At 57.1% G+C, this 14513-nt stretch overlaps 2 protein-coding genes across 5 annotated transcripts in view; one reads left to right on the plus strand and one right to left on the minus strand.

The window, feature by feature from the left end:
- Positions 1–8242, minus strand: part of MESP1 (mesoderm posterior bHLH transcription factor 1) — a 33392-nt gene extending 25150 nt beyond the window's left edge. For 2 of the 4 annotated variants that reach the window (XR_006740118.1, XR_006740117.1), the window contains exons 1-3: positions 8071–8242; positions 3796–3944; positions 136–342 (exon numbers count right to left, since the gene is read on the minus strand). The gene's annotated coding sequence lies outside the window, so the exon portion shown is untranslated. Of the gene's footprint in view, positions 1–135; positions 343–861; positions 978–3795; positions 3945–8070 lie in introns of those variants that run through there. The other 2 variants (XR_006740119.1, XR_006740116.1) reach the window with 2 other exon arrangements.
- On the plus strand, positions 7998–10041 carry MESP2 (mesoderm posterior bHLH transcription factor 2). Its single transcript, XM_036415530.2, has 2 exons — positions 7998–8891; positions 9580–10041. The coding sequence occupies exons 1-2, from the start codon at positions 8013–8015 to the stop codon at positions 9847–9849; spliced, it is 1149 nt and encodes a 382-aa protein (XP_036271423.1). The 5' UTR covers positions 7998–8012; the 3' UTR covers positions 9850–10041.
- The last annotated feature ends 4472 nt before the right edge of the window (positions 10042–14513 follow it).

The raw sequence follows: 14513 nt of genomic DNA on the forward strand, positions 1-14513 counted from the left end.
AGATTTTGGCCCCTTCTCTGATTGAGTTCGACACCCCTAGTGTACAGGATGCTGCGCCCTTGCACTTCCAGCCGCAGCCAGCAGAGGGCGCTGCCAGCCAGCTGGGATCTTAGGATGCGGAAAAGGCACACCTACCTCGGACCAGTCAGCGGCCTTTCTCCTGGAGCGAGGGCCAGTGCCGGGTGGGAGTGGCGGGCACGGGGTGCCAGAGGTGCCGGGCTGGCTTAAGAAGTGGGTGAAGCTGGCTCAGCGCCGGAGAGATGGGATCTGGGACCCCGACAGGCCACTTGCCTTTTCTGGACCCGTTTGCTCATCCATCCGAGAGGCAGAGTGAGATGGAGCCTAGAGGGGAAGGGGGGGAAGGGGACTGGCTCAGAAGGGCAGGGGACAAGCAGGGCTCAGGTCCCTTCCGGCTTCTCCACACGCAGCCCTGGACCGAATGTTGAAATCGTCAAACCACAAGCTGACCGAAACTCCCTGGGCTCTGAGCCCTTGCCAGCTCCCTGGAGGGGATCTGCGGGCCCAGCTCCGCTGCCAACTTGGGGCACAGCCAGCCCCAGCCCCCCCAGGAGGCACACAGCCCAGCTCCCTCCAGGCAGGACGTACAGGTTTCAGGCCCCGCGAACCCGCCCCTGTCCTGGCTGACCGCTCACAGCAGTGAGTGCCAGCCAGCGACCAGGCCTGGCAGGAGGGGGACGCATGTGCTCAGGGCCAGCCAGGGCCGCTGCAGGGCTAGAACCCCCGGCCTGGGCTCCCACACCACGTCACTGGGTGGCTCCGGCCTTCAGCCACCTCCACGTCCTCCTTCCCAAGAGCAGGAGGAGGAGGACACCCCTCCCCACCTCACCTCACCAAAGGTACCTGACTTTACACCCAACGAAAAGCAGAGTGGGGCCGAAACCGGTCTGGCTCAGTGGATAGGGCGTCGGTCTGCGGACTGAAGGGTCCCAGGTTCGATTCCGGTCAAGGGCATGTACCTTGGTTGCGGGCACATCCCCAGTGGGGGGTGTGCAGGAGGCAGCTGATCGATGTTTCTCTCTCATTGATGTTTCTAACTCTCTATTCCTCTCCCTTCCTCTCTGTGAAAAATCAATAAAACGTATTTCTTTTAAAAAGCAAAAAATAAAAAATAAATTAAAAAGCAGAGTGGGGGCCCGCAGACTGAGCTGGAATGCCTGGGGAAAGGCCGGGGGGGTGGTGGTGTCGGAGTCTGTGTGGCCTCCTTTGCCAAAGGCTGGGGGACAGGGATGTCCCTGGACTGATTGGGGAATCTCTAGAGCAGTGTTTCCCAAACGTTTGACATAGGTGTCCCCCTTCTATCATTGTCGTGACGCTGAGGACCCCTCGTCCTCATGAGGACGTAGAATGAGGCACAGCTAAGCACGGCGCAGTGCCTGTCCCCACCAAACTCCGGTGCGACGCGTGCCCCCACCAGACTCTTCCCGTACCCCTGGGGGTCCGCGGACCACACTCTGGGAAACACTGCTCTAGAGGAAGTGCAAGAGCTTAAATGGATCCGATAACGAATGGAGCAGGAGAAGGGTATTAGGTGATTAGTATTGATTAAGGCCCCAAACTGAGGATAGAATGAACTCAGTCCTCGGCTCTGGAGGGCCCCCCACCGGGAGAAGCCCCGGATGCAGCCCTTCCCCCTCGGAGGTCATGCCCCGCCCAGGCCCTGGGCATGCGCGGTCAGCGTCTGGCACGAGCTGCCCATGACCAGTCCCCACCTCTGGGGCCCCCTGGGGCCGGGCTTCAGGACAGCCTCAGTGTGCCCTGGCCCGGTGGTTCCCTGATGGGAATTCATCCTGATTAGAAAAGATTAAAGGCACAGGGGTAGGCATACTGCTGAGTGACAGGACCAAGCTGCAGAAAAAACAAGACAAAAAAAGTAACGAAACATTCTATGAGGCACCACTGATAAAAGCAAACACATACCTAAGAAAACGAGAATCTAAAAAAAGCCCTACATAGAAAGTCTTCGGCCGAAACCGGTTTGGCTCAGTGGATAGAGCGTCGGTCTGCGGACTGAAGGGTCCCAGGTTCGATTCCGGTCAAGGGCATGTACCTTGGTTGCGGGCACATCCCCAGTGGGGGGTGTGCAGAAGACAGCTGACCGATGATTCTCTCTCATCGATGTTTCTAACTCTATACCTCTGTCTTCCTCTCTGTAAAAAATCAATAAAATATATTTAAAAAAAGAAAAGAAAAAGAAACATCGATAAGAGAGAAACATCGATCAGCTGCCTCCCGCATGCCTCCTACTGGGGATGTGCCCGCAACCAAGGTACATGCCCTTGACCGGAATCGAACCTGGGACCCTTCAGTCCACAGGCCGACGCTCTATCCACTGAGCCAAGATTCCTTTTTTTGTTTGTCTGAATGCTCTCGATTTTCTGTAACAACATTCCTTGCTTTGGTAAAGGAAAGAAAGAGAGAAGGAAGAGGAGGGTGGAGGGAGACCTCGCAGAATTCTCCTGCTGTCCGTCTCTGGGCCTCGTGGTGACACTGATGGTGCTGTGCCTGGCACGGCCTTGGCACGGGGCCTCCCTGGCTGTGCCCGGAGTCACGCCCCAGCACCTGGGCCGGGAGCAGCGGGATCTGGGCGGGCTGACTCAGGGTGTCCTCCCTCTGCCTTTCCCCAGGGCCCCTGAGTGGGGGCGCCTGCAGCCTCCCCCCCGAGCCCTGGGGAAGCCAAGGGGGCCTGCTGCCGGCTGTTCTGGAGGCCCCTGCACACCCCGGTTCCCAAGGCAACACCTTGCGCCCCGAGGGAGGCGGCCTGTGTCAACAGGCGGAGCGGAGGGAGGTGTGAAGGCGGCCACGGTGGCTGCTGCCTGGTAATGAGAATACCACCTGGCCCCGCGGCCCCGCACGGCCGGCCCCCCGCCTGCCCTCCGCATTCCCACAGCCCGCCCGCCCCTGGGGCCGGAGGGGGAAGACGACGGGCGGGGCGGGGGCCAGGCGGTCACCCGCCTCCAGCCTGGGACCCGGGTGCCCGCCCGGGGCGGGGGGTGGGGGGGGAGAGAGCAGGTGCGCAGGTGCAGAACCATCGGGGAGGCCCGGGCTAAGCCACCTGACACAGCCCCCCCTCTCCCACGGTCCCCCAGCAGCACCAGAGCCTGATGATGGTGAGAGAGGATCATGGGTTGGCTGCCTCCTGCGCGCTCCCTTCTGGGGATGGAGCCCGCGGCCCAGGCATGTGCCCTGATTGGGAATTGTTTATAGGTTGATGCTCAACCACTGAGCCACACCGTCAGGCCTGAAGTCCTCTTAGGATGGGGGCGCTTCAGGGGAACACTCCCAGCCTGCTGGTCGGACTGCGGTTTGGGGGGTGGGGGTGGGTCCTGGGAAGTGGATCGGGGATGGTGGGATGGAGGCGTCAGGGTCCTCACGTGGCCAGCCGGCCGGAGCCGCGCAGACAGGCTCAGCCAGAGCTTCGGACTCCAAGGAGAGCAGGCTGGGCCGAGGAGACCGCCCAGAGCCCAAAGCAGCACCCCCATCCTCTCCGGATGCTTGGCTTCAGCTCTAAAAGGACCTCAGGCCTGACGGTGTGGCTCAGTGGTTGAGCATCAACCTATGCACAATGCCTGGTCCGGGCACATGCTAGGGTTGCGGGCACATCCCCAGTAGGGGGCGTGCAGGAGGCAGCTGATCCATGATTCTCTCTCATCACTGATGTTTCTCTCTCTCTCTCCCCCTCTCCCTTCCTCTCTGAAATCAATTCAAAAACAACAACAACAACAACAACAACAAACAAGATGGTGATTGGTTTTCTCACACAGGAAAGAAACTCACGGGCAGACAGTCCTGGGCTGGTGTGGCGCTTCCAGGTTGTCATTGATGCCTCGGGCTGCTTTCTGCTCCACTGTCCTCAGTGGGTTGACCTCTGTCCTGGAGATTGCTTCGGGTCACAAAGTGGTTTGCTGGAGCTACAGCCATCACACCTGTTTTCCAGAAAACGGAAGTGGTTAGAGCCGCAGGAGGATACCGCCCTGCCTTAAAGCACTTTCCTAGAAGCCCCTTCAATACCTCCTCCAACATTTCATTGGCTGTTTCGTCTGCAAGACAGGCTGGGAACTGCAGGGGCTTTAAAAAAAAAAAAATATATATATATATATAGATATATATATAGATATAGATATAGATAGATAGATAGATAGATAGATTGATTGATTTCAGAGAGGAAGGGAGAGGCAGGGGGAGAGACAAACATCCATGATGAGAGAGCATCACGGATTGGCTGCCTCCTGCACGCCCCCCACTGGGGATCAAGCCCACAGCCCAGGCCTGTGCCCTTTGCCAGAATCAAACCTGGGACCCTTCAGTCCGCAGGCTGACGCTCTATCCACTGAGCCAAACCAGTTTGGGCTAAATATATTTTTATTGATTGTGGAGAGGAAGGGAGCAGGATAGAGAGAGACAGAAACATCAATGATGTTTCTGCCTCCTGCACGCCCCACATTGGCGATCAAGCCCACAACCTGGGCGTGTGCTCTGACTGGGAATCGAACCGTGATCTCCTGGTTCATAGACTGATGCTCAACCCACTGAGCCACCCTGGCTTGGCAATACTGGGTGTTTAGAACTTTCCTGGAGGTCACAAGGGTACCTGACCACTCCAAAGCTAGCCGGTTGTTGGGCCAGACCTGAAAACATTCCAGCGTTGTATCAGTAAGAAACCCAATTTCTCGCTTTGCCATTATTTCAACCTCCAAGTGCAGGACGCCCTGGCAGAGTGACTTCGTCATTTGGAATATCGTCTCGTCCACCAAAAGGTTCAATTCCCAATCAGGACAAATACCCGGGTTTTGGGTTCACCAGTGGGTGCTTCTCAATCAATGTCTCTCCCTTCTTCTCTGTCAAAGTCAATAAGAACATATCCTCGGGTGAAGATTTAAAAAAAACACCAAAAAACAAGAAGTGCAGGACTGAATGTTTTCTGAGTCTACTCTGCCCGCAGGAAAAAGTGCTTTGGTATTTATTTTTTTTTAACGTGGGTTTAAGCCCTTTTAAGTCATGAAATGTTGCATAACCAACTGCTTCTTTCCAAAGAAAGCATGTTTAAAATCAGGCATGGCGCCGAAACCGGTGTGGCTCAGTGGATAGAGCATCGGCCTGCGGACTGAAGGGTCCCGGGTTCGATTCCGGTCAGGGGCATGTACCTTGGTTGCGGGTACATCCCCAGTGGGGGGTGTGCAAGAGGCAGCTGATTGATGGTTCTCTCTCATCGACGTTTCTAGCTCTCTATCCCTCGCTCTTCCTCTCTGTAAAAAATCAATAAAAAATATATTAAAAAAAGAGAGAGCAAGTTAGAGGCTGGCATGTGGAAAAGGGCCATGGTACCACCTTTATACTGTATGTGACTTCTAAGGACATACGTTGACTGATGTGAATGCATGGACCAGGTCTGGAAAGACACCTGACAACCCTTTACCATAGCTGTTCCCGTTGTGGGGTGGAAGTGGAGGTTAATAGGGGTTCCAGCTTTATCTCTCATGTTTCCATTTCTTTTTTAAAATATATATATATTTTATTGATTTTTTTACAGAGAGGGATAGAGAGTTAGAGACATCGATGAGAAACACTGATCAGCTGCCTCCTGCACACCCCCCACTGGGGATGTGCCTGCAACCAAGGCACATGCCCTTGACCGGAATCGAACCTGGGACCCTTGAGTCCGCAGGCCCACGCTCTATTCACTGAGCCAAACTGGTCAGGGCATGTTTCCACTTCTTACAAAGAGAATGTGTTTATGTAATTGGTGTAACTAAAAGTTAGTTTTTAAAAAACAGCCACAAAATACTAGAAAGCCACTTACTTAGTTTTAAAATGTATTTTTATTGATTTCAGAGAGAAAGGGAGAGAGAGAAACATCAGTGATGAGAGAATCACTCATCGGCCGCCTCCTGTACACCCCTGCTGGGGATCGAGCCCATAACCCGGGCATGTGCCCTTGACCGGAATCGAACCCGGGACCCGTCAGTCCACAGGTCGACGCTCTATCCACTGAGCCACACCGGCTAGGGAAAGCCATCTACTTCTTCAGGCTGGTATGGGCTAATCTATTTCTAACTCCCAGGGAGCACCTTGGGAAGTCCCACTGCCAGGCCTGTGCTTAGGCTGTTCCCACATCCAAAATGCCCTCTATCTACCTCTCTCCCTATCCTAGAACCAGGCCTGGGTCAAGGCCCAGCTGTGACCTCTCACCTCTTCAACCAGAGCACTAGTCTCTGGCCCTGATGAGGCCCTTTAATCTCCAAGTCTGCCCTTTTAAAAAAGATCACAGCCGAAGCCGGTGTGGCTCAGTGGATAGAGCGGCCTATGGCCTGAAAGGTCCCAGGTTCGATTCCGGTCAAGGGCATGCACCTTAGTTGTGGGCACCTATCCAGTAGGGAGTGTGCAAGAGGCAGCTGATCGATGTTTCTCTCTATCCCTCTCCCTTCCTCCCTGTAAAAATCAATAAAACATATTTTAAAAAAACAAAACAAAACACTAAAATCTCATCAAGGGCCCTAGCTGTTTTGGCTCAGTGGATAGAACATCAGCCTGCAGTTGAAAGGTCCTGGGTTCGATTCCAGTTAAGGGCATATGTCAGGGTTACCAACTCAATCCCCAGTCGGGGTTGCGTGCAGGAGGCAGCCAATCAATGATTCCCTTGTCATTGATGTTTCTCTCTCTCTCTCTCCCTCTCTGGAATCAATAAAAATGTATTTAAAAAACGAAAAAATAAACTCTCGTGTGGGCAGAGAACATGCCCCGCTTGCTCACCCTGGCGCGCCTGACATTTACCAGTTGCTAAATAAACACGAATTAAGTGAATAATGCCCACGAGCATCCTGAAATGGAAGTATAATACCTTCTTTATAAAATGAAGGTATTACACACTGAGCCCCAGTGCCAAGGGCACATTAAGTGGTTCTGTGGATGGTTCCCCCGAGTCCCAGCAGCCATCTGGGCTGGTGCGTGACGTCACTGCTGAGAACGAGGAAACTTGAGCCTCAGAGGAGCGAAGTCATTTGTCCAAAGTCACACAGCAAATAAAGAGGGTCTGGCCGGACAGGCCTGGGGGGGGGGCCCACTGCACCCCATTCATTCTCCTTCTTCAGGCTCCTCTCTGGTTTTTCTTTTTTTTTTAAATTGATTTCAGCCGAAACCGGTTTGGCTCAGCGGTAGAGGGTCTGTCCGCGGACTGAAAGGTCCCGGGTTCGATTCCGGTCAGGGGCATGTACGTTGGTTGCGGGCACATCCCCAGTGGGGAGTGTGCAAGAGGCAGCTGATCGATGATTCTCTCTCATCGATGTTTCTAACTCTCTATCCTTCCCTCTTCCTCTCTGGAAAAAATCAATAAAATATTTTTAAAAAAGAAAAGAAAAGAAATGAGCTGTGGGCAGTGAGAGGACTTTCTCAGTGTCACTCAGCAAATCAGCAGGTGCAGGCTCCAAAGAACCCAGGAAGGATCCACCTGCACCCCCCCATCTTCCCCCCCCTCCCCCCATCACTGCTGGCAGGTCCCTCGGGGCTTGTCCTGGGCACCCTTGTAGGCACTGGGCGCAAGTTACTGGGCACAGCAAGCTCCCCACCCGGGATAGTGACGAGAGGGGCGCCATGGTCCATTGAGAAGCAGCTTGGGCGCCGGGAGTCAGAGGCGATGGCACTGCCCACCGCTCCTGGGCACTCGCCCTCCGCGGCCAGCGGGGTGGACGGGAGCCTGGTGGCGAGAAGCTCAGCAGCTCCATCCAGATGCGAATCGTCCCTCCCACACTTCCCGGGCTGCAGGGGCCTCCATTAGAGCTCCCGGAGGAGTCAGAATCCACACCTCCGCAAATGGGCCCGCTTTCCCAGGCCTCCCCCCTGCCCGGGCCTTCCCTGGGCTCTGTGGGTTTTGACACCTCTCTGCAACCTGGCGGGAGGCCACCTCGCACCTTCGGGTCCCGGATAAAAAGCTCAGGCCTGGAGGCGGCCGGCCCAGCCTTGGCGGAGGAGCCCGGAGCCCGCGAGCCCCCCGGCCGGCCATGGCCCAGTCCCCGCCGCCGCCGCCGCCGCTGCAGACCCTCGACCCCTGGACCTTACCCCAGGGCTGGGGTTGGGCGGCCGCGCACCCGGACTCCACGTCCCCGGCCTCGTCCTCCTCAGACTCGTCGGGCTCGTGCCCCTGTGACGGCGGCGGCGGCGGCGGCGCCGGGGTCCCCTCGCGGCCCACGCCCCCGGCCCGCAGCCCGCAGGCCGCCCCGACGACGGCGCCCGGACGCGCGCGCCCCGCCCCGGCGGCCGGCGGGCAGCGGCAGAGCGCCAGCGAGCGCGAGAAGCTGCGCATGCGCACGCTGGCCCGCGCGCTGCACGAGCTGCGCCGCTTCCTGCCGCCGTCCGTGGCGCCCGCCGGCCAGAGCCTCACCAAGATCGAGACGCTGCGCCTGGCCATCCGCTACATCGCCCACCTGTCGGCCGTGCTGGGCCTCAGCGAGGACAGCCTGCGGCGGTGCCGGCGCCCGCGGCCCCGGAGCAGCAGCAGCGGCGACGCGGCGGCCCGTCGGGGCTGCCCGCTCTGCCCCGACGGCGGCTCCGCGCAGGCGCAGACGCTGACGCCGACGTCGACGTCGACGCCAGCGCGCGGCCGGGTTCTGGGCTCCGTCGCCCCCGCAGCGGGGTCTTGGGGGTCCCCGCCTGCCTGTCTAGGAGTCCCAGCAGCGCCCGGATGCTTGGGGAGCAGGATCCCCGACGTGGCTCCTTGGGTCTCACCCCCTTACTGCTCCGGGGCGCAGTCGCTTCCGCCAGTGTCCCCACGTAGGGCCCCCGATGCGGCCCTTTGGACACCGCCCGAAGCTGGTTCCGGAATGCAGACGCCCTTGGAGCCCGGGACCCCCGCAGCCCAGCAGCCCGCTGCAGTGTACCAGGTACTGTGCCCAGGCTGCAGTTGGAAATGGACGGGGTGGGTAGGTAGGCTCTCGTCTGCAGTAGATTCTATCCCTTTTGGATCCCGATTATCCAATCCCACCCTGGTTAGGGATGGAGAGAAGCTGAAGGGGAGATGGAGAGAGAGGGCACTGGCCCCTTGGAGAAAGAGATGGGACCCTCGCAGTTAAGGTCACCAATACCCAGAAGTCCTCACGCCCCGTGGACTTGCTCCTTCCACCCCGGCTCCATTCAGGGCTGGGAGTATGGAGGGAAGCCCCTCAGCTCCAGGTTTAGGGGCTTCCTGATGGACGGACTTTGAGCTGGTGACTTTCATGTTTCCTTCAATCTTCATTCATCATTCCTGAGGCTATGCTATGGCCCATAACATAGCATGCTCATAGCCAAAATGTCTATTATTGCGCATGAGTTGACTCATTCTGCCCTGCCTCGAGCCCCACGAAGCAGGTATTATCATCATCCCAATGTACAGATGGGAAAACTGAGGCTAGAAGAGGCTATCTGTGTTCCTGGAGCTGGCGGCTAGCAGAGCTGGGGTTTGAACCCTGGCAGTGACACTCTTAACCATTTTGCTTCCCTGCATTCTGGACGCCAGGGCTGTTCGGAAGCTGCCTGCCACTTCTGGGCCTTCGCGGCCCCCTCACCAGCCTGCTCTCGTCTCTCTTGCAGGGTATCTGTGTGTCTCCGGAGTCCTGTCTGTGGCCAGAAACGCCGCCACTCCTGCCTGGCCCGGCGTGCCAGAGACTGCAGCCCCAGGCCCAGTGGGGTTACTGGAGCCACAGTGCAGACGTGCTGCCCAGCTCGGAGCTCCAGGGACCAGGCCCCACCTTCCACTTCAGCGACGAAAGCCCTCTCCAGAGCTCAGGCCTGCAGCTCGGCGGCTGCCCTGAACTTTGGCCGGACGACCTGGAGGGGGGCCACCTGAGCATCTTCTATTAATGGCCTTGCCTGTCCCCCCCCTTTCCAACCTGTAGTGTGGGCGCCCTCAGGTGCGAGGTCAGCGGTTTTCAAGCTTTCCTGTAGCCAGGGATCCCGTTTCCAAGTGATGCCATTCACGGGAGCTGTGTTCGGTGGCCTCCCTGGCTACCGTGGGGGCTGGGGCACCCCCAGCTCCTGGGCACAGCCCCCCCCTCCCCCCAAATGATCAGTACCCTGAACAGCACAGCCTGAGCTGCAGAAACACGGGGGGCTGCTTGACCCATCATGTTGGCAGGGCTGGGGCTGATGGGATGGATTGGGGGAGTGGGGTGGGCTGAGGGCAGACCCCTATGTACTCTGTGTTTAAAAAAACACAACACAGCCCCGGCCGGTGTGGCTCAGTGGATAGAGCGTCGGCCTGCGGACCAAAGGGTCCCGGGTTCGATCCTGATCAAGGGCATGTACATTGGTTGCGGGCACATCCCCGGTGGGGGGTGTGCAGGAGGCAGCTGATCCATGTTTCTCTCTCATCAGTGTTTCTAACTATCCCTCTCCCTTCCTCTCTGTAAAAAAATCAATAAAATATATATTTTTTAAAAACCACACACAACACAGCCTTAGTCCGTTTGGCTCAGTGCATAGAGCGTCAACCTGTGGACCCAAGGGTCCCGGGTTCGATTCCAGTTAAGGGCACGTACCTGGGTTTCAAGCTCCTCTCTGACCCTGGTCAGTGGGCATGCAGGAGGCAACCAATCTGTATCGTTCTCTCCCATCAACATCTCTCTCTCAAAAAATGTCAATTGAAAAAATATCCTCGGGTGAGGATTAAAATGTAAATAAATTTTTTTTAAAAAAAACTGCTTTGCTCTGTGCTTTTCTGGCCTCTGGGAAAGGGGAAATGTTCCCATCCTGTGGGGTACAGGTCGTGCCCTCCCAGTGGTGCTGTGGGCCCTCGCCAATCTGACAATGTTTATCGCACCCGGAAGGTCTCTCTACCTGGCCGGCTGTGCATGGCGGCAGAGCGGGTTGCCATGACCACCAGGCCAGCGCCCCTTTCATTCCTGCTGACCCGTAGGACTTGTCCACATGATATGAAACTGTTTTCAAAGGATGCCTGTGAGTGGACCCCAGGGACCAACCAGACTAGTGTATTTAGTGGGCTCAGGTGGCCCTTACACGATGGTCGGCAAACTGCGGCTCGCGAGCCACATGCGGCTCTTTGGCCCCTGGAGTGTGGCTCTTCCATAAAATACTACGTGCAGGCACCCACATGCAGTGCAATTGAAACTTTCTGGTCCATGTGCAGAAGTTGGTTTTTGGCTCTCGAGAGAAATTTCAGCCGAAATCAGTTTGGCTCAGTGGATAGAGCGTCGGCCTGCGGACTGAAGGGTCCCAGGTTCGATTCCGGTCAAGGGCATGTACCTTGACTGTGGGCAGATCCCCGGTGGGGGGTGTGCAGGAGGCAGCTGATCGATGTTTCTCATCGATGTTTCTAACTCTCTCCCTTCCTCTCCGTAAAAAAAATCGATAAAATATATTTAAAAAAAAAATTCCCATCGTTGTCCTGTTGATCTTTGGCTCTGTGGACCAATGAGTTTGCCGACCACGGCCCTCACAGAATACCACGCATTGAGTAGCTGAACCACCCAAATTTGTTTTCTCACAGTTGTAGAGGCTGGAAGCCCAAGATCAAGGTGCCGGCAGGTTTGGTTTCTTTGAGGCCTCCCTCCTGGGCTTGCCGACGGCCACCTTTTTCTCACCGTGTCCTCACGTGGTCACCCCGTGGTCTGTGTGTCTGTCTTAACCTCTCCCTCTAAGGCCACCTGTTCTAGGGGATTGGGGCCCACACATCTGACCTCCTTTATCCCTTAATTACCTCCTTACAGGCTCTGGGAATGAACCCCACGCTGGGTGTGGGTGTCCAGGCCCTGGCTCCCCACGCAGTGCTGCTTTCCAGGGGGAACCCAAGGTCTTGGCCCCGTTCTCAGGGCATCTGCACCGAAGGTAGAACCGAACACCTGCCCCAACTCCTTCCTTTGGCTCCCACCCATCTGGGGCTCACCTTAAAGTAGGGGTGTCGAACTCAATCAGGGAAGGGGCCAAAATCTAAAATCCAGCCTAAATCGCGGGCCGAATGGTTTACTGAACAGTCATAAACTGTCATTGTGATGGAAATGCAGCGGAGTGCAGTGATGACAGCGCGGTGCGGGCCACATTGCAAGGCCTGGCGGGACGGATTTGGCCCGCGGGCCTTGTGTTTGACACATGTGCCTTAAAGGGACAGAGAGCAGTAACCCTGGCCCGGTCACCCATGGCCGCTCGCCCCGGCTCTGAAGCCGTGCCAGGGCTGGCGGAGAGCCCAAGAGAGAGTCCTGGCCTTTACCAGCAGCAGCCAGCGCGGTTCCAGTGTCTTCTGGAACTTGGCAGCTCTACTTTCCCAGCCTCCCTCCCAAGAGGTGCCCAGAGGCAAAAGGCCACCAGCACCCCGGCTGGAGCTGCCCAAGAGGCATCTTAGATGCTGCTGGAGTCCGGGAGCAGGGCCCAGGGGCCTTGGGCTGATGCCACCCCTGTCCCCACCCTCGGGGAGGGAAGGCTCTTGGGAGTGGCAGCTCCTTGCCCCCATCCGTCTGGCCCATGGCATGCTGCCCTCGGCTGATCCCTCTCTGCTAAGTGACTGGCAGGGGAGGAGAGGTGCCAGTGCTGGTGCCCAGCCTGGGGCGACTGGTCTGCCCGCACCTTCCTGAGGATCCCAGTTGATGGATCCTCCCTTCCCCCAGCTGATGGGCGGAGGATGACGTAACCTGTACCTGCAGCACGGACATTCCTGAGCACCTGACCAGGCACCTTACAGGTACTGGACATTGAACCGCCAATCAGCACCTGCCCAATACCCTAAGCCCCCGATTCCTAATTCCCTAGGTCCCTAATCATGTGGCTTACAGGAAACAACCAATCAGCGTGTGCTGAGTGCCCTAAGCCCCGCCCCTTCCTTTTCCTCCCCTCAAAAGGCGTGTCCATCCCTGCATGTGGGCTGTTTCTCCTCTGGAAGGCAGCCCGGCAGGGGTCTTCTCCCGAATAAAGCCTGTGTCCTGGTCTCCTGGTCTCCGACCCACTCTGTCTCATCTTTCACCATCTACGCGCCTCATCTCAGCCTTTGATATTTTACAGAGAGGAAGGGAGAGGAAGGGAGAGTTAGAAACATCGATGAGAGAGAAACATCGATCAGCTGCCTCCTGCACACCCCGTACTGGGAATGTGCCCGCAACCAAGGTGCACGCCCTTGATCAGAATCGAACCTGGGACCTTTCAGTCCGCAGGCCGACGCTCTATCCACTGAGCCACACCAGTTTCGGCTCATCTCAGCCTTTCAGTGACCCCACCGTGTAGAGAAGGACATATCTCCCGGATGGTGCGGAGGTGGGAGGGGACCCTGTACCCCAGTTGCTTCCGGTGGATCCTCAGATCCTGCCTTCCCCCGGGGACTTGAGCCCCAGACAGATGAGGAGTGAGCAATCTGGGTCCCAGTGGGCTCCCGCTCTGTGTGTGACCTTGAGCAAGGTTCTTTTTTTTTTTTTTTTTAATATATATATTTTATTGATTTTTTAAAAAATATATTTTATTGATTTTCCACAGAGAGAAAGAAAGAGGGATAGAGAGCTAGAAACATCGATGAGAGAGAAACATCCATCAGCTGCCTCCTGCACACCCCCCTAATGGGGATGTGCCTGCAACCAAGGTACATGCCCTTGACCGGAACCGAACCTGGGACCCTTCAGTCCGCAGGCCGACGCTCTGTCCACTGAGCCAAAATGGTTTCTGCTTGAGCAAGGTTCTGCAGGCAGGTCTAGCTCCGACCTTGCTGCAGCCCGGGAACCAGTTTCCTCCAGCCACACGGGCCTTGTGCATGCCGGCGAAGTGAGTTGTCAGGTGGCCCTGGCCGAGCATGTGAGGTGTGTCTGTCATGGACCCTGCCTCAATGCCACTCACTTGGGCAGAAGCCCCCGATCTAGGCCTCCTTCTAGCTCCGCTGAATTGAGACTTAACCTCCCGGAGCCTCTTTCCTTATCAGCAAAACCCAGATAAAGACTGTGCCTATCTGCTTCCCTGACTGTTGGGAACCAGATGAGAGAATGCGCATACACACTGAGCTTGGTGCCAGGCACAGAGACGAGGGTCCTTGCTGACCCCTCCCCCAACAGGGCCCTGAGTTCTGGTCCCCAAAGGTCAAGTGCCAGCCGCTGCTGCTGGGCGCTGGGGACAGGAAGGGCTGGCCTGGAGGGGACCTGATTGGTGGAGGGATCGCACCCCACCTCGGCAGGCCCCCCCTTCCTCTTTGATGTGCAGGCACCAGGGGAGCACAGGGGCATCTGAGGGGAGAGGGCCTTGAAGCCAGAGACAGGGCCTGCACCATAATAACAGCCACTTCCTCTTACCCGTCAGGCCCAGTGGTCAGTGCACAGACTCCCTCCAACCACACACCAGTCTCCATCGCGCAGACAAAACCCAAGTCCGGGGATTTGGGGTCACTTGTGCAGGACACAGGGGCTGACATACCTGAAACCCGCCGTGCTGGCCCACACACCACCCCCTCTAGCCCCGGCTCCCAGCTGCCGTGCAGCACCCCGTCCTGTTCTGGTTCAGTCATGAGTCTGGAAGCTCATCTAGAAATCCTTTTATCTATACTT

The sequence above is a fragment of the Pipistrellus kuhlii genome, unplaced genomic scaffold (genome assembly GCF_014108245.1).
Source record: "Pipistrellus kuhlii isolate mPipKuh1 unplaced genomic scaffold, mPipKuh1.p scaffold_m20_p_50, whole genome shotgun sequence".
Classification (NCBI taxonomy): Eukaryota; Metazoa; Chordata; class Mammalia; order Chiroptera; family Vespertilionidae; genus Pipistrellus; species Pipistrellus kuhlii.